A 20,510-nucleotide genomic window follows, 5' to 3' on the forward strand; every position below is an offset into this window, starting at 1 on the left:
CAGGACTTGTGACCCCGTGGGGGAACCACGCTGGAGCAGTCTCTTCCTGAAAAACTGCAGCCCGTGGAAAGGACCCATGCTGGAGCAGTTTGTGAAGAACTGCAGCCCGTGGGAAGGACTCGTGTTGGAGAAGTTCATGGAGGACTGTCTCCCGTGGGAGGGACCCCACGCTGGAGCAGGGGAAAAGTGTGAGGAGTCCTCCCCCCGAGGAGGAAGGAGCGGCAGAGACAATGTGTGGTGAATTGACCGCAGCCCCCATTCCCTGTCCCCCTGCACCGCTGGGGTGGAGGAGGTAGAGAATTCGGGAGTGAAGTTAAGCCCGGGAAGAAAGGAGGGGTACGGGGAAGGTGTTTTAAGATTTAGTTTTTATTTCTCATTATCCTACTCTGACTTGATTGGCAATAAATTAAACTAATTTCCCCAAGTCCAGTCGGTTTTGGCCGTGACGGTAATTGCTGAGTAATCTCCCTGTCCTTATCTCAACCCATGAGCCTTTCATTATATTTCCTCTCCCCTGTCCAGCTGAGAAGGGGAGTGATAGAGTGGCTTTGGTGGGCACCTGGCGTCCAGCCAGGGTCAACCCACCACAGCTTTGTTATTTTGTGTTTACATTGCAAAAAGTATAGTTTGTCTTCATTCAGTGATTTACTGACTTTAGGCTCATTTCAGATTCATTATTGAACAAATTAAGTTAGGTTCTTAGAGTTTTGATTGCTGTTCATCAAACTTACCACTATTGATTCCTGGTACTTCTTTGACTGTATACCTCTACTGTTGTATGTTTGTCTTTGGACTGTAAACCCTTTGGGGCAGGAAATACATTCTTTTTTCTGCTTGTACAGTGTTTGGTGCAAAATGTTTGATGGATCTCCTCAAGTTCCCTGTAATACAAATAATGAATAAGCAGAGAGAAGAACGTTCTGATGTTTAAATCTCTGGACTAAAATTTGGGAGATATGGACTGAATTGTTGTCCTTTTGAGAACATCATTGATACTGGACAAATCATGTAATCTTTACTTGTTTTTCTTCTGAAAAAAAAAAAAAATCCCTGCTTTTAGTTGTGTATATACACATACTCAGTTTCTCTCAATGCCCTTTATGAAATAAATTACTGGTTAAACAGAAAGAAACTCAGTTTGGGGAAAATTTAAGCCATTCTTAAAGACAAAAAGGAGAGATGCGTTATGTCAGTCGTGCATCACCTCACCAATGCATAGTTATTCCCAATAATATGTTTTTATTATCTTTCTAATACTTAAGAATTTCCTGATCTAAGAGAGAAGGGGAATGAATTATGTCTGCTTCATGTTGTGCTGAGGCTTCTGTGTGTGTAGCTTTCAAATTTTATCTGCCTTTTTTTCTGATACTTTGCTTTACAAATAAATATCTATTTTATAGTTTACTGTTTGTAACTCCACTAAGTGTTGGTGTTTAGGATGCTTTTCCCTCAGCTTATTATCCTGCATGTTTTAAAAATTCATTCTGTTCTTTGTGATTATATTTTTTCTGTGTTTCTAAAATTTCTAGATTATATTGTGTTTCTATTACAATTTACAAGTGTATTCTTTGGCATTTGCAGCTTTTTTTAAAGTTTATCTTATTTCCATTTTCGTGTTATAAAAATGTTAAATAAGGCTGGTTACAATGCTGATCCTTGCAGTGTCCACTAGATTCACAAAGTCTTTCCTCTTTTAGTATAGCACTGTAAATGTTATTCAGGTAAAATGATCAGGATTTTTTTTTTTTTAAACTGTGCATTCATTTTTTAAGCTATCCATCATACAAAAAAAATCCTATTTAATCAGTTCAGTGTTTTGTTTCTGTCCTGTTATTATTGGCCTAATTATTTTCTGCCCACTTTTAAAGTCAAATAATGTCAATTTATTAGCAAGCTGATAGAGGGATATATCACTTATTGCATTCACTTATTGTTTCACAGATTCATAATGCATCCTGTGCTCCACAGTATAACTTCTTACATGGAGTATATGTATCCTGTAAAGTTCGGTTTTTCAACATTCCATTTACTAACCACAGAATGATTGCAGTGGGAAGTGTCGATATAGCTATAAAAGACTCGCATCAGAAATGTCTATAAAATCCCAGACAAACCAAAGAAGCAGTATGTAGTTTTCTTTTAACTAACTCTGTAAATTCTTTGGAATTTGTAGGAACAGAAAATATTCAGAGGCTGTGCATAGGCAAATTTCCCAAATCATCATAGTAACTGAAAATAATCGAAGACATTCAGGATTTTATACCTTCAAAACACTCTGCAAATATAAATCTCTCTCAAATCTCTGTAAGGCAAGTAGAAGTCTAACATTTGAGATTAAAATGAAATAACTTGCTAAAAACCTGCATAGAATGTCAGTTTCAGAAATAGGAAAATTGTGCAAGTTTACTGAAATGTTTTTCTATACCTGGGCTTGTACTGTGTGACAATCTAATATTATATCCAAATTAGTGTCAGTTTTATTAAAAACCCAACTACCCATTATATTTTGAATGTTTGCAATCATGCCTGTTTTTTTATTGTCAAGAACATTTGTGAAATTACCACATGGACGAAGTAGTTCTGTTTTGCAGTCAGCTATATTTGCAATGAACTCTTCTCATTGTTATTCTGTACAGTAAGTATAAGGATTTTTTTTTAAAAATCAAACATGAAAATACATTCATTTCAGGTAAGGGTGATGAGGATTCAACAAATAGAGAAGGACATTCTTTGTATACGACAGCTCCTGCAGTCACAAGCAGCTGAAGCAGAGGTTAGTGAGCAATTTCTTGCCTTCTTTTGATTAGAATATGTATCTTTTTAAAAAAGCAAATCTACTTAAATGAGTATATTGGTGGGCAGCATTATTTGTATCAGCAAGTGATGTCATGGTTCATAAATTAGTCAATATTCATAGGCTGTAGCTGCCCTGGGAATAAAATTTAGTAGCGTGTTACTTGCTCTGTTAGCAATGAACTGAGGGTGGAAAACTTGGAATATTCTTTATGCTACTGTTGAATTTTAATCAATAATTATATATCAGTTAAAAGTTTAACTAGCAATTTCAATAAAAAGGTCAAAGTGCAATGTATTATAAAGGCTGAGCGTTGGTTTTAGCAAATAATTATGTTTTGCATGTCTTTCTAAATATGAATCTCTGATAAGCAGCTTCATGTTTTGCTTATCTTTTGAGATAAGAAAAAAAGGGCGAATACAGTTTCTGTCAGACTTCATTAGAGAAGCCTTGCATGTTTTTAGTGTTTAAGTATTGGGTTCTATATTAAGAAGTACAAGATAATGTTTCCTGTAAATGGCAAAGTCCATAATAGTAATTGTCATTAACAAAAACTACACTCACAGTGGAAATTAATTTACAAGCTCAACTCTTTCTCATACTTGTAAATTAACTATAAATTGTATGTTGGACCTGAATATTTTGTTTGTCTTTGCCCAAAATAACTACTGTGAAAGTTCAGGGCAACTTTTGAATTATTAAGGGATAGAGATTTTCCCACTGTAGAAAATAAATTATTTCACAATTCCATTTTTTGGGGGAAAATCTGGTATTATAAGTGAAGCTGAAGTGTGTATAATTAAAGTTGTCTAGTCTTTTGACATGTTAGCCAGTCCAGCTGCAATTTTGTTTGATTTATGCCCTTGTTTGCTGCTTTTAAAAATCACTAAACATTTTTGAGAATTAAATTATTATTTTCCTAACCTTTTCATTTAATTCTGTCAGCACACTTGTGGTAAAACATGGATTTGATTTTTTAGAGGAAGTGACTTTTTCTTTCATAGTAAAATGTTTCCTAGTTTGGTTTGTATAAGTCTCCTAAAATCAGACTAGCAGACTTGCACAGTTGCATTAAGCAAATGAATTAAATGACAATAGCATTGGGCTTTGTGGTCCGAACAGTAATGGAGTCTGACAAGACATTATAAAAGAAAGCTTTATTGAGGCAGTAGGAAAGATGAGCAACAATGCACCCATATGGTGACTCACCCAATCACTGACAGCAAATGCAGGATCATAAGTGATGCCCTGGCTCTGGTGGACTGCCAGGGACACTTGGTGTCCGGGTCATCTGGCAGCAACAGCCAATTGTGGAAATGCCTTTTGACTGCGGGTAAGAGTCGCACTGCCTCTTGGCTCCACCAATGGCAGTGTGATTTGAGAGAATCATACCTTATGTGAATAATGTGGGTGGCATCCTGCCTATGCTGCTGATGTCAGTCAGGGGGCAGGGTGTGAGGAGGCAGTGTGTCAGGCTCCCAGTTTCCTAATAAAACTTTTATGTTGTATGGATAGAAATTGTTGCAGAGGTATATAGCAACCACAGGGAAGGTGCAATCTGGTAAATGTCAGAAATAGGCAATTATAAGATTTAATCTCTAGTTTTGTTATGAAATTAAACTTTGTGCATTTCATAAGTAATTTTTAGCGAAATTACATCTCTTTCCTCCCTTTCTCAAGTAACCTTAATTGAGTGGATACAGTAGATGATTGCATCTATTAAAGCTTGTTTCTAAAGTAACGAGCTCCTCTATTAGCTATAAACCTTTTTTGAATTAATATATTTAAATGTCAAGTATGTAGTCTGGAGACAACTTTATTCTTCAACCAGAAAAAGAAACTAGGATTCTTATTCTCCAGCAGTCATTTGTCAATGGTTTACAAAAAATTTTAACATCCTTTTTACTGAGCTGTTTTCTCTGTATCTCGGATAATAGCCTCTTCCTATTAGCAGACATTCTTTTAAGGCAAATCATGCTGATTAGTGCTTTGGATTTTAAAGGTATTTGTTACTGACCTGGCCAGTGACCAGTGTGGATTGATAAGGTTACCTATGATGGTATTTCTGTTTTCCCAGGTGGTGTAAGGCATCATACTTATTTTTAAATAAAGCAAAAATATGTTAAAAATAATAAAATTGCTTAGTACTTAAAAGTTAGCAGTGTAAAACAACATAGCCTACTTTAGTGTAAATATGATACACTTGTTAAATACACTTAGTCTTTACTACACAGTATGTAGGACTTGGCTAAATTCAGGGCATTGAATAGAAGGCAAATGGGAAAGTGATAAAAAAAGAGAGGATACTCGTCTGTCTTTAAAGCCTAGGACTATAGTCCAGGAAGGTCAGGGTCTTGTCCATGTTCTGTCATGGACTTTTAGTGAGCAATATTATTACAGTATATTTTTTTATTTTCAGATAACTATACAAGACGTTTCTTTGCATAATGTTTGTAATTTTCTCTAAAATCAGTGGTACTCTTGTCATGTGACATTTAGACAGAGGTGCCCATCTTTATTTCAGAATGAAAATACATTTCATTTACATTTTTTTGTTCCACCATTCAATATTAAAGTTGATGCATCTTTTCAGTAAGATGAGAGGGAAGCACAAAAATTACCAATCTAATGTACAGGTTTTCTCTGCATAGAATATCTGGTTTGTTATTGGACAGATATAATTAGTATAGTTTTCAAAACAATTTGAGGATATTTTCAAAAAATGTGTTATAAAAGCTTTCAAAATGCTTCTGAACAAAAATGCCCAATTTATTATTAGTGATCTGATTTGTGTTTATTTATTTACTCTAAGTTTAGAGAGAAGTTGGACTTGAAATCTGTAATTAATTCTGATGGGATCATAGTTAGGGATAAGGAAATCAACTGTCACCAATGGTGGTAACTATGTTGTCATCATCAGGTGATAAAAAAATTGCCTTTTTACCACCTAACAAACTGTTTCAATCAATGTATAAGGAGGTCACAGTAGACTAAAATGACAGTGATAACTTTTGGAGGTAAAATCGTAAAATGAGGCATCTGCGTGCACACCACTGTGAAAGCAGTTCACTATCACATTATCAAACAGCTGTCAGCTTCCTTAGTAGGGAAACTAAACAATTCAATAGCTGAAAGACCTTTCTCTGTGCCTTTACCACATACTGCCTTACAACCTCCCTATAGTTGCATTCAAGTGTGCAACAAACACCTCATTCATATCTGCTCCCTTGACATCTCCTCAGATTGCAGTCCAGTAGTGTGGACACAGTTCTGGAAATAATAACCTTTGGTAGAGAAGAGTAAATATTATACCACATAAAGCTAGTCTGATGACAAGTTTCAGAAAAGGGATATAATATACAAATAATACAAAGAAAGTCTCTCTTCCTCCCTATGGGCTGTGGAGAAACTGCCGGACATATTAGCCGAGCAACTGTCCTGGGAGTTCCAGCAATTCAAAGAGGATATGTCCTACTCCCCACCTGTACAGACCAGTAGCTCAGCCATTAGGAGCAAGCGTCCTTCTCCTCAAGTGAGAGGATATAAAGGGCCACCCTGTGGTTTTACCTACATGACCACAGAGAGGACATGAGGAAGTGGGATGGAAAATCTACCTTGGCCCTAGAGGCACGGATACGTGAGTTGCAAGGGAAAACAATCACAAAAGGGGGTTCTTCCAGGAAAATTGCTGCTCCAGTTTCCAGTGAGCAGTTCCCCAGACAGAATAGAAGGGGCTGATCTTACTTCTGATCTCAATAAAGGGACTTTTGATTTGCATTTAGAAGAAGTGAGTAACGGATACTATGACTAGGACTAGAGGGGCCCTGCCTCCAGCCAGGGGGAGGAAAGGGACAACCGGGTTTACTGGACTGTGTGGATTTCATGGCCTGGCCCATCAGACCCACAGGAGTATAAGGCTCTAGTGGACACTGGTGCACAGTGTACCCTAATGCCATCAAGCTACAAAGGGGCAGAACCCATCTGTGTTTCTGGAGTGACAGGGGGATCCTAACAGCTAACTGTATTGGAGGCTGAAGTGAGCCTAACTGGGAATGAGTGGCAGAAGCACCCCGTTGTGACTGGCCCAGAGGCTCCGTGCATCCTTGGCATAGACTACCTCGGGAGAGGGTATTTCAAGGACCCAAAAGGGTACCAGTGGGCTTTTGGTATAGCTGCCTTGGAGACGGAGGAAATTAAACAGCTGTCTACTTTGCTCCTGTCTTGTGGGGTTGCTGAAGGTCAAAGAACAACAGGTGCCGATCGCCACCACAACAGTGCACCGGCGGCAATATCACACCAACCGAGATTCCCTGATTCCCTTCCATAAACTGATTCTTCAACTGGAGAGCCAAGGAGTGATCAGCAAGACTCGCTCACCCTTTAACAGTCCCATATGGCCAGTGCGAAACTCTAATGGAGAGTGGAGACTAACAGTAGACTATCGCGGCCTAAATGAAGTCATGCCACCGCTGACTGCTGCCGTGCCAGACATGCTAGAACTTCAATACGAACTGGAGTCAAAGGCAGCCAAGTGGTATGCCACAACTGATATCGCTAATGCGTTTTTCTCAATCCCTTTGGTGGCAGAGTGCAGGCCACAGTTTGCTTTCACTTGGAGGGGCATCCAGTACACCGGGAACCGACTGCCCCAGGGGTGGAAACACAGCCCTACCATTTGCCATGGACTGATCCAGACTGCACTGGAACAGGGTAAAGCTCCAGAACACCTGCAATGCATTGATGACATCATCGTATGGGGCAACACAGCAGAAGGAAAAACTACTCTTAAAAACTGAGAAAGGGAAGGAAATAGTCCAAACCCTTCTGGAGGCCGGTTTTGCCATAAAACAAAGTAAGGTCAAGGGACCTGCACAGGAGATCCAGTTTTTAGGAATAAAATGGCAAGATGGACGTCGTCAGATCCCAATGGATGTGATCAACAAAATAACAGCCATGTCTCCACCAACTAGCAAAAAGGAAACACAAGCTTTCTTAGGCGTCGTGGGTTTTTGGAGAATGCATATTCCAAATTACAGTCTGATTGTAAGACCTCTCTACCAAGTGACCCGGAAGTAGAATGATTTCAAATGGGGCCCTGGGCAATGACAAGCCTTTGAACAAATTAAAGAGGAGATAGTTCATGCAGTAGCCCTGGGGCCAGTCCAGGCAGGGCAAGATGTAAAAAATGTGCTCTACACCGCAGCCGGGGAGAATGGCCCTACCTGGAGCCTCTGGCAGAAAGCACCAGGGGAGACTCGAGGTAGACCCCTAGGGGTTTTGGAGTCGGGGATACAGAGGATCCGAGGCCTGCTATACTCCAACTGAAAAAGAGATATTGGCAGCATATGAAGGGGTTCGAGCTGCTTCGGAAGTCATTGGTACTGAAGCACAGCTCCTCCTGGCTCTCCTGGTCCTGTCCAGTCAAAACTTTTACGTACTGTAGAAAGGGCTAAAGTCCCTGTAGGGCACATAAAAAATATGCTGGGGCAGACAGTCTGGGTTATTCCTGCCTCGGGCAAAGGCAAACCCATCCATGGGATTGCTTTTGCTCGAGGACCTGGGTGCACTTGGTGGGTGATGCGGAAGGATGGGGAAGTCCGATGTGTACCTCAAGGGGATTTGATTTTGGGTGAGAATAGCCAATGAATTAAATTGTATGATGTTAATTGCTATATAACATTGTATATCATCACTTCTATGGTGGCTATATGCCATATCAATGGTATCACAGTAAGAATCACCCAGATTAATGAAGAATGAACTTTGATGAAACCGAGCAAAGCACAGTGATAATGGAACCAGAACTGGCTTTTCTGTGAACTTGAAGGTTTCACATTCAAGCCCTGCTGATGACTCATGTGACAGTAAAGTATGTGCTTGTTTATGCATGTTGTGACTGCAAACATGCATTTACCATGAGGTGAACCCTGGTAGTAACTGTAAGTAATTTCTTTATAATTATAAATTTATTTGGATGTTATGTTGACTGCTTTTTGTCTTGGCATACTTTTGAGAGCTTTTTCTAGAAATGGGAAGCCACCTCTTTCATAAATAGCATGTAGTAAACAAAAAACTTACGTGACTGGGAAGAGAGGGACAGAGAATGTAGGAGAGAGTTCTGCTTATGTTGTCAGGGAATGAAATAGATCCCTGTTTGTTCTCCAGATGCATCAAAACTATTTAATAAATTACTCCCCCCCACCCCCCCTCAGGCCCCAAACCCAGAACTGTTCTTGGAAGAATAACATATAAATAGCATCAACTGGGCAACACAGTGATTCAGAGCCTTGCTAATGAACAGTTCAGCTTTTCACCTCTAGATACTTTGAATGCTACTTTCTTCATGGGATTAAAAATTATTATTATCTAATGACTGTTTGGAAAGTTCTGTCCTGTGTTATATTGGAGGCTTAGATCTAGATTTTATGTCAAACATCACTTCACTATACTATACTCTACTCTACTATACTCAAGATTGAAAGTACTTTGAGACATGGAGAGTCCTTATACTCTATTCAGAACACAGTACAACAGGGCTTACTTTGACTGGGTCCTGCTGTTGGGAACCAAAATTTCTTTAGTCATTGTATTAGCAGCAATAACAATATAATTTCATACACACTGATAGAGATGGTAAGTTTTAAAACTACAGATCAGGTTTAAAAGAATAACAACACTGTATCTCCTAAAATATTTTGAGAGTTTTGCCTTGTGGTTATTCATCTCCATACTTAAACAAATAATATTAAGTAAAACGTTACTAATTACAAGTTTCAATTTTTTCATGTTATTACTTTGTTTAATGTTCCTGTGTTCTTTGAAGTATCTTCTTCCATTAGTTAAACTGTATAGATTTCATTTTTTAATATTTATTTTTAAATTATTATTTCACATGTATTTAATCAGTTAGTTACTGGTTTCTGAAATCTTGTTGGATGTTAAATATTTTCTGGATTTGAGACTAATGTTTTTATATGAATAAAACAAATTAAGAGTACATGCCAGTGGTCCTGTATGAGTGTGTTCACCATTTTTCAGGTAATGAGAGAAGTTTTAGTGTATGTACATTGAAGAGAAGTATGTTTCTGCTAGATGTTACAGAGAAATTTGCATAAAGCAAGATGAAGCAGACTATGCTGTCATAGGCCGGACTGCTCATAAAAATTGTAACGCCCCATAGAAATGGAATTTGATAAACCAAGTATAGTTATGCAAATGAAATGAGAGGGATACAAGAGAGTATTGTCTGTTATGGTAGTAGCCTCTGAGCCAGAAAAATGAAGCTTGGCATCAAAACTAATATTATAAGAATAATCCTGCTTTGGAGATAAGGTAATACCTTTTGAATTTCAGACTTCAAGCCAGTTCCAAGGACAGAACAGTTTATGTCATTCTGAAAAAGTAGAACATTTTAAACAAATTAGTGGATGATGTTGGACACTTTACACAGTATTCTGCTCAGTTATTCTATTTGCTTTATTAAGGAAATATATAAAGCCCTATTTTTGATGTTGATCTCTCTGAGTGGATGTGACAACAGTTTAATTTTCATGTAGTTGTATCAAAAATTGGATCGCCTTAAGAAACTGGAACATGTGTCTGTACTAGGTTGCTGTATCATTTGCATTAATTTTGATAAAATATGATTAGATTGATCAGTAGCAGATTATTTAAATTTTATTTGCATCAAAGTGGTTACTCCTGCATTGTTTGTCATTAAAATGTAGAAAGATTCGTACTATACATGTACCCTTCTGTTCACCCAGAAAGTGTTTGTGTTTGAATGGGAATCTTAATTTAACTGTGCTAGCCTTGTCTCCAAGTAAATGCACAGATCACATGACATTGCAGAGAAGACAGTTTTTTGCTCCAATTCTGTTACGTTTCTGATAGTGATGTGAGCACAGCTGGTAGAGAATGGTGTTTCTGTGTTTCACAGCAAATCCTTTGTCTTGCAGGACTATAATCCTGAGAGGACATGCTTTGCTTTCATCTTGCAATTTTTCTAAGACACTCTGTCTCAGCTGTTAATTATTGAGGCTAAGAGTTATAAAATACGAAGCACTACTCAATGGCTTTGTGAAGATACAGCATTGATATATTTATAGTTTAGAGAGCTTTGAATGTCAAAGTGTACTTCATTTCTGTATATAATTTCATACATTCTTGTATTAACAGAGGGCACCTCAAAGCAAGCATGATGCGGGTTCCCATGATACAGAGAGGCACAATGAAGGTCAAGGAACAGCAGAAATCAGCATAGCAACTACTGGTACTGGTCAGGTAAATTGATTATTTTCTATGTTGATAGTATAATTAAATACTTGAAATGTACAATGCTTATATTTTGGTATATACCTTATTGCGTTTGTATGCTTGTTCATTTTTAAAAGATTTACACTTTTCTTCATTCCATCTGGAAGTGAGAAAAATTCTTGTATTTATTAGAAAGAAATGTTTTAATAGGATGAAGTGTAAACATTCCATAATGCAAGGAGCCGTTTTCTTTTATTTAAATGATTAATGAGCCTAATACTAAGAAACAAATAAAAAAAATGACTATAGAAAATGTATTTTATTCTAGGTGAACTGTAATATTAGAAGTATGGTTTAATTATGGGAAATTGCTCAAAATTTCACTTGATAAATTATCACTGAAATATCAGTGATTTTAAAAACGAAAATAATCAAATGGCAGGTTTATCATTAATATTTTGTTAATACTACTTTAGATAAAGCTTTGAAACAGTATTACTGATGAGATAATCTCCTGGAAGTGTGCTAAAGGATTATATAAATGCTTTTAAATAATCTTTCATTGTCATTCCTTTTATTAGTGAAACACATTACCACTGTATTTAGAGGGCTATGTTAAATTCTTCTTTACTTACCTTTTTATATTAATATTTTTGCAAGTTTGGGACCTCTTTCTTTGGCTAAAAATACTTTAATTATTTATCATGCACTAATTAATGTTCATTCACTTCATAATCTCCAGCTGTAGATGAGATTCACATTAGTAATTTGGGCTCTTAAAACTTCATGCTATAAATTTGATCGTTTAATTCATGTGTAAAATATTTGTGCTACTTTAGGGAAGTAGAATTATTTAAATTCTTCTGAAAGTATCCTGTACAAGAAGATTTATCAGAAAGAATATAAATTGTTGTTTGGCTTGAGCGTTTAATTTGATTTAACATTAAGCATAGCCCATACTTTTGCTTTTGAAAGATATTTGATCACCATTTTGAATTAAGTTCTTTCTGCTATATCTGAACAGTTGCTTGAGGCTCTCACTCTAATTCTTATGACAGCTTTATTGCTTGGTGTTGTGGTTTAACCAGGCAGGCAGCTAAACACCACACAGCCATTCGCTCACTCCCCCACCCCCAGTGGGATGGGGGAGAGAATCAAAAAAACCCCAAAAACATAAAACTTGTGGGTTGAGATAAAGACAATTTAATAGGACAGAAAAGAAAGTGAAAATAATAATAAGGATAAAAGAATATACAAAACAAGTGATGCACAATGCAATTGCTCACCACCCGCCAAACAATGCCCAGCCAGTTCCTGAGCAGCGGTCACCCCTCCCCCGGCTAACTCCCCCCAGCTTTATATACTGAGCATGATGTCACATGGTATGGAATATCCCTTTGGCCAGTTTGGGTCAGCTGTCCTGGCTGTGCCCCCCTCCCAGCATCCTCACTGGCAGGGAAGTATGAGAAGCTGAAAAGTCCTTGACTAGTGTAAGCACTACTTAGCAACAACTAAAACATCAGTGTGTTATCAACATTATTCTCATCCTAAATCCAAAACACAGCCCTATACCAGCTACTAGGAAGAAAATTAACTCTATCCCAGCTGAAACCAGGACACTTGGGAAAAAAAATAATTCAGCGCTGCTTTGGGGCTGAAAGCATGATGTATTTAAATAATTGATGCATTGTGGCTGTATTTTCTTTCCTGATTGTATGAATCAGGAGTTATTTTGGACAACAGATATTTTACAAGGAAGGAAGAAGGTATTCTCATATGCCTTGGCAGACATTATGCAAGTAGACCATTCATTCTTCATTTGAGGTTTTATGTTTAGGATTTGAGCAATTTTGAACTTTGCCTCGTTAAAATATTTAAAACATTTGTATTTTTTCCTCCTGGTTGTTGATAGATCCAAGCCTCTGAATCTGTGTTCTAAGAGACTTCTGGGGATTATTTACTTTTAGGGCAAGTCCATAGACAGAAGGCTTAATAGATTGGGCATAGCATTTATTTCTGATAAACCAGCTCAATATACTTTGTTTCTTTGAGCAATCACTATTAAGTGGAGTGCAAAAAGTTTTAACTGAATAATTTGGGGCTAATTGGTTTTGTAGTCATATAAGCAATGCTAATTGAAAATTTGCCAATTGAAGAAAGGATTTTTCAGGATTCAGCCATGTCCTTTTCTGTACCATCTTACAGCTATCTTCTCTTCTTTTCCATTATGCTCACTATTCTGCCACTGTAGTGAAATTTATTCAAACATTTATTTTGCAAATTTTATAAAGGAATTCAATGAGGTATTCTATTTTATTAATAAAATATGCCACAAAATAGGGAACACAACCTGATTGACAGAATAAATAGCAAGTATAGTACAACAAACAACAAGTGAAAGACAGGAAAGTATAAAAAGAGAAAACAAGATGAAGTAGAAGGATAGGAAAAGATTTGGAAAGAGAAGGTTCTACACAAGAAGGGTCCATGTACATATCTGTCATTTTCCAGTTTCTCCGATGAATGGCTACACATTTCTTATACTACTTCTTTCAGCTCAGTCTTTAGGAGCCAGTAAGAAAGGTATTTGCATTTAATTTGGTCCTCATGGCATCCTCAAAGTAGTAAGGCCAAAAATGATGGCTTTGAAGGAAATAGTTATTTGGATCAAAGTTGATACTGTTTTTTAGAAACAGTAGGAAAAGTATGCTCTTTCTGTCTACACTATGCTGGACTTTAATAGGTAGTGCTCCAAACTTGCATCTTTTTTTCCTTCTTGGATAAAATGAGCATATTGAACTTGAGTGGAGAATTTTGGCATGTACATATACGAAACCTGTAATCCTCTGAATGTAGTCTGAGGTCAAGATGATATTAATGGATCAGTCAGTGTAAAAATCTCAGGGTTCTTTCCCATATTCATAGCACTGCAGATTATTAAAGTGAAATAATTTAGGAAGCTTTACATTTTTCAAATTTTCCCATCCGTAACAGCAAAAAGAAGTGCTTGTTTACATAGGAAATATATATTGGAATTTAAATCATTCTAGATGTACTTATTTAGTATCCTATGTTAATACTTATTCTGGAATATGCATGAAATGTTCTGGATTCAAATGGAGAATGAAATGAGTCTGTTTAAATATTCCAGTATAACTAGAATATATAACTTCTTTTTTATAATTTCTACCAGAAATTAAAAGTCAGTAGATTAAAAAACCTGTATCTTTAAAATAGTATACATTATTTTGTACATGACTTTTTAAATGTCACTGATATGGTCCAGTAATATTTATGATTTTCGTAGGAGTTTGCTTCTGTGATTCCTTCACAGTTAGTGTTTAACAGTTAGAATATGAAGTAATTTTTCAACTTCCAGAGTTTATTTTTTATTTGGGCTGTTTTGATAAGAGAACAAACATATGATTCCAGATAAATATTTATCATATTACCACCTATTTTGATCACAGTGGGTAGCATATTCACCTAGGTATATATAAAAGGATTAAGAACTCTTAGGAAATTGTGTCTTCCTTCTATTAGAGCTGATACAGGAAAAAGTCACTTAATACAGTGATGTAGGCTCAGGACAATGGAATGTTGGGCAAACTTCAATATAAGAAGGCATTCAGCTCAATTTTGAGACAAAATAAAGCTCACTCAGTACAACAATGAAACAACCAGAACAATTTTCCCTTAAATTGTATACTATTCAAATGTATTTTTAAGTGCCCCAAACTGAATGGAATCTTCTTGTGAGAGAGGGACATAGTAAAGGAAGCTTCACAGACAGGAAGCAGAGAAAAAGAAAGAACTAAACACACCCACACACACACAAAAACACCACTCCAAAGAGGAGTGTGAGAAGATAAATGGGGGGGGGGGGGGTATAAGTACACAAAATAGATTAAAAAAGGGCAAAGATGTTAATAACTGGGTGTTGTTGCAATAGGTAGAAACATGCTATCTACCATAGTTTTTAGAGAAATTGCAGCAAATGTCAGCATTATTTTATAGTTTTTCATTAAAAAACAGAAGATTCATCCACCTGTGATTTGCTTTTGATAAAGACAAGTTCAAGTAGGTTACTCCTTGTCAAGATGAATCTCTCTGTCAATTCCTGCATATATGATGGTGTTCTGAAGGTAGTATAGGCTTATTCCTACTCACTATATAATCTGACCTAAAAGTAGAGGCTACTTTTTTCTCCCTCTGTAAAAATCATAATTCAGTTTGTTGCCAAGTCCAGTTCTCCTTTTTCTTGGTGAAAATAATTATAAAAGACTTCCATTGAAAATATAACTTCTTTGAGGTTGAATTTAGGGGAAAAATGGATAATAAAACCCAGTTTAACAGTGACATCTAAGTTATGTCAGGGTGGGGGGACCTAACTTAACCAAAATACATGCTGACAGTTCATTATTATAAATACGATTTCATCATCCAAGGCTGAAACTGATTTAGGCAATAGTTGGTATTGCAGTTAGATTTTGTGTTATACTGAGTTGTTGTTTAAATTTTTAGGGTTCCGCTGCTCGAATGGACCATGAGACAGCCAGTGTTATGAACTCTAGTAATAACTATTCTGTTCCTCGCAGACTGACAAATCATCTGGGTGCCAAGGTAACCGAAGATTACAAACCACAGGTTGCTAATGCTACATTTTTACTAATACAATAACCTCATTGTTTCTGCCAATAGTGCCGATATTAGCTGAATGATCAATAAGGAAAATTTGATTGCAAGAAATTATTTGAGTACCTAAAATAATTTTGATGTTGATGCATAATCCATTATGAAAACTAACCCTTTTAAAAGCAGTTCTTGGAATACTTTACTGGAGTCTGAGTCCTCAAAACAGATGGCATTGCTAAGAAATTTAAATTAAAAAAAAAAGGTTACGTAAACCCTTGATGGTAATAAATATCTGTTCGTTGTCTCTATAGTAATTCAGATAATACAATGTAGAATAATGGAGAATGGAAAATGCTCGTCGTGACTAATATATTTGAATTGAATAATCATTGAAAATAGGAAATGTGAAGGGACTTTGAGGAGATCATCTAATATATCTCCCAGTAATGCATTAATTTTATTAAGAGCATTCTTGACAGCATGTGAAAGCTGTCTAACCTATTGGTAAAAGCTTTAATGATAAGCAATCTCTATCAATTTTTCAGTTTTTACTATTAAAATTTTTAATATCTAAACTAAATCTCTTTAGCTGCAATTTCCTTTTTCTCAGTGGAAATAGGAGGTAATCTTTCCATCTTTTGAAGCAACCTTTTATATATCTGCAATGTATTCTAAAAAGTTACTGAAAAAATAGAGATGAATCTTGATATACAATAAAGAGTGTACTCAAGATATACGAGCAGCATGAAGAGAGGAAAAAAGGGCAAATCTGTAACGCACAATTGAGTCCCTGAACCACTGAACTTTATACTATCTCTGGCACCAGCAGCAATATAGATATTATCAATGTGTGGCTGATCCCAGTCTTCTGGGAAGCAGGACCTTGACATAGTATTAAGTTATGTTGGGCCTTAAAACAGTGTTATGTTGTAATTTCTGCCCTTCATTGTATGCGTGTACCAAATGGAGGTGACATTAGTTAGAGTGTCTGTTTGCTACTTTCCATTATAAAGTGTAGAATTCCCAAAAAGTGCAGACAAAGGGAGAGCCCTGAATGCAAAGAAAGGGACTGAGTGTAGAAGGAAAAAGACATATAAATAGGTCCATCTTAGTGTGCTGTGGGGTAAGAAAAGCTTGAAATTAATGCATGAGAAGAAGGGAAAGCAGTAGAGATTTTAAGCATTTACAGATGCAAAAAGAGACGCCTCTGTGTGTAGTGTATATATAAAGAATATATGTATATATTTTAGAGTTTTTCCTGTACTATATGTGCCACGAATCTGGAGGCCAGATTTTGATGGCTTCTATAGCTTTATTCTCTGACAAAAAACTTTATCTTCCAAATCTAAATAACTGTGGACTAAAGCTGCTGCTTAAAATGTCTGTCAAGAGGCATGCATAAAGCAGACTGAATTAACTCATTTGAGAATCCAAGTGGATTGTCTTAATACTGTATTTGATTTTTTTCCCCATACCAGGAAGTAAGGATCTACAAACTGGAATGCTAGGCTGTCATAAAATTGGCTCCAAGAGTATTTCAGCGGATTTTGCATGTGATCATACAATTTTATAAATTTTAAGATTTCTATTGCTTCAGCAATTCTAGTATTTAGAAAAATGCTACTGCTACTTTGCAATTCCCTTTGATAGTTTCTTTATGTTGTGCTATGATTTTGAAATTTGCTGTATTCTTGGCTTTAGGAGTTTGGGGTTTCTAGATAGTATCTAATATAACCTTGTACATCATATTGTTCTACTAAAAGTTCACTAAAAGAACCAAACGCATTTCTCAATCTAAAGGTATTACTGAAGAAAACAGAATGCAAAGAGAAACCAAATAGTGCACTGACCACTATATTATATGACAGCCAAGGAACCCCTCAAAAATTGCTATTTTTTAATTTGAAATTTGGTTGCTCTGAGTTAAATGTGTAATGCTGGTTTTTCATGGCTTGATTTAGTTGGACAAATGCTTAGTACTTTATACTGTATATATTAAATGAGCATTTGTTTGCTCCATTGGTTTTATCCCTGTAAATTTGAAGAAAGTGTTAAATTAACTCTTCAATTTTGCATTAGCTGTAAATAATCTGGCCTATATGCAAATCATTCATCATAACAAAAATTCATTGGTTAATTTGAAATAGTTTTAATGGAAAACATTAAAATATGTGTAAGATTTTTTTAGCACAATGTATGTTAAAAATTAATGAAATCAGTCATCTTGTCTGGAGTAACTGTATTTAATGCCATACATCAAATAATTTTTCACTGAAGAGCATCTTTTCATGAAAGTATGATTCATACAGAACATACTCTTCTGAGATAAAATTAATTTTAAATATATTCCTGCATTCCCAAACTAAAGCACTTTCATTAGTATGTTTCTTTAATCCTTGTGTGCAATGGAAGTCTTTGCCATTAGTCTTGCAGATTAATACAGTTAGATATAATTACCACCCAGTTATTCTAGCCATTTAACCACTAAGTGAGATTTATTAAGATTATAAATGGTGAAGAACTAATAGTGCTTATTTAATTATTTCAAAGTAGTACAAAACTGGGTGATGGATGGATTGAGAGCAGTCCTGCAGAGAAGGACTTGGGGATATGAGGTAGATGAAAAATTGGACATGAGCCGTCAATGTGTGCTTGCAGCCCAGAAGGCCAATCGTATCCTGGGCTGCATCAAAAGAAGCGTGGCCAGCAGGTCGAGGGAGGTGATTCTGCCCCTCTACTCTGCTCTGGTGAGACCCCACCTGGAGTATGGCATCCAGTTCTGGGGCCCCCAGCACAAAAAGACATGGTCCAGAGGAGGGCCACGAAAATGGTCAGAGGGCTGGAACACCGCTCCTATGAAGAAAGGCTGAGAGAGTTGGGGTTGTTCAGCCTAGAGAAGAGAAGGCTCCAGGGAGACCTTATTGTGGCCTTTCAATACTTAAAGGAGTCTTATAAGAAAGACGGAGAGAGACTTTTTACCAGGGCCTGTAGTGACAGGACAAGGGGCAAAGTTTTTAAACTGAAAGAGGGTAGATTTAGATTGGATAAAGGAAGAAATTTTTTATGATGAGGGTGGTGAGACAGTGGAACAGGTTGCCCAGAGAAGTTGTGGATGCCCCATCCCTGGAAGTGTTCAAGGTCAGGTTGGACAGGGCTTTGAGCAACCTGATCTAGTGAAAGATATCCCTGCCCATGGCAGGGGGGTTGGAACTAGATGGTCTCTTCCAACCCAAACCATTCTATGGTTCTATGATTCTATGAAATTCTTGCACCATTATATAAATAAATTTTCTTTTTTGCTCATGCATGTTATTGAGAACTTTGCTTTAATTTGATATGTATTTTTAAAATGTAATTGTATTTTTAAAATCATTTGACCTGCAGGTGGAAATGGTGTATTCATTATTGTCGATGCTTGGTACTCATGATAAAGATGACATGTCGCGAACATTGCTAGCGATGTCTAGCTCCCAAGACAGCTGCATAGCTATGCGTCAGTCTGGATGTCTTCCTCTCCTCATCCAGCTTTTACATGGCAATGATAAAGACTCTGTGTTGTTAGGAAATTCCCGTGGTAGTAAAGAGGCCCGTGCCAGAGCCAGCGCAGCACTGCATAACATCGTTCACTCCCAGCCCGATGATAAGCGAGGCAGACGGGAAATCCGTGTGCTTCATCTCTTGGAGCAAATCCGTGCTTACTGTGAAACATGTTGGAAATGGCAGGAGGCACATGAAGAAGGCATGGACCAAGACAAAAACCCAAGTAGGTTCTGTAAACTGTGTAAAGATGTTTAAAATATATTTTGAAAGCAGTGAATTTACAAAAAATTCAGCTTTAATCTAAATGTATGTAAGGTTTTTTTTATTTTTATATTTATTCATTTATTTATGTATATTCAAGTTGAGGTAGTATCAGGAAATAGTATCTATTATAGATATGATATCTCATTTATAAACTTGTTCTTTAAATCATAGGCTTTGGTATGCTTTCCAGATATAATTCTAGTGTTTTATATTTATAATCTACAAATTAAACATAAATTTCTACTCATTGCTATTTTACATTTGAATGGATCATGAAATATATCTAAATAAATAATCCCAAATTGCTCTTCATTCAGATATGTTCAGAAGATAAAAATTTCATCTAGGAAAGGGATAGAGGGCACAAATTAAATAATCTCAGTCTATTCAGTATAATGTGAACTATTATTTAGAATGTGGTACATAAGAAATAGTTCAGTGTTAAAATACCAGAGAAGTGACAATTTACGTGAATTGGAGTTTTCCCTCATAGTTGTTTTAAAAAAAAAAAAAAGTAACCTTCTCGATTACTCAGTAACTGCTTTTCTGAAGTAAGGGAGGATTAAAGTTGCCATTTTGTAAATATATGCTGTAGACATCTATATCAAAATTACTACTGAAATCAGTGGGCTCTGTTTTGGATGTTGGATTTTACTGCAAGAATCATTTTGTAGAAGTGGGTCTGTGAATAAGATGTACCAATACAATTTGTGCTTTAGGGAAAGTCTAGCTCACAAAATTATGAACTTAAAAAGTTCTGTTATGAAGCAAAGGGCTTAATTAACCATTCATAAGGACATAACACCCAAAGAAACAGCTTCACCTTAGGTGTTGTATTATTTAATGCTGCCAGAAAATTTAAACTTACTGATTTGTTTCACTAAGATTATTATTTTTCCAAATGTCGTGGTTTAACCTCAGTCGGCAACTGAGCACCACACAGCCGCTCGCTCACTCCCCCTGCCCCCGGTGGGATGGGGGAGAGAATTGGAAGAGCACAAGTGAGAAAAACTCGTGGGTT

General features: G+C 36.5%; 1 protein-coding gene across 1 annotated transcript in view; it reads left to right on the forward strand.

The window, feature by feature from the left end:
* The window catches only part of LOC143171856 (adenomatous polyposis coli protein-like), a 169,158-nt gene that overhangs the window by 112,390 nt on the left and 36,258 nt on the right, over positions 1-20,510 (forward strand). The window contains exons 7-10 of the mRNA XM_076360955.1: positions 2,690-2,773; positions 10,973-11,077; positions 15,575-15,673; positions 19,070-19,448. Of these exons, the coding sequence (XP_076217070.1) occupies positions 2,690-2,773; positions 10,973-11,077; positions 15,575-15,673; positions 19,070-19,448 (667 nt within the window). The remainder of the gene's footprint in view (positions 1-2,689; positions 2,774-10,972; positions 11,078-15,574; positions 15,674-19,069; positions 19,449-20,510) is intronic.

This window comes from Aptenodytes patagonicus, chromosome W (assembly GCF_965638725.1).
Source record: "Aptenodytes patagonicus chromosome W, bAptPat1.pri.cur, whole genome shotgun sequence".
Lineage (NCBI taxonomy): Eukaryota > Metazoa > Chordata > Aves > Sphenisciformes > Spheniscidae > Aptenodytes > Aptenodytes patagonicus.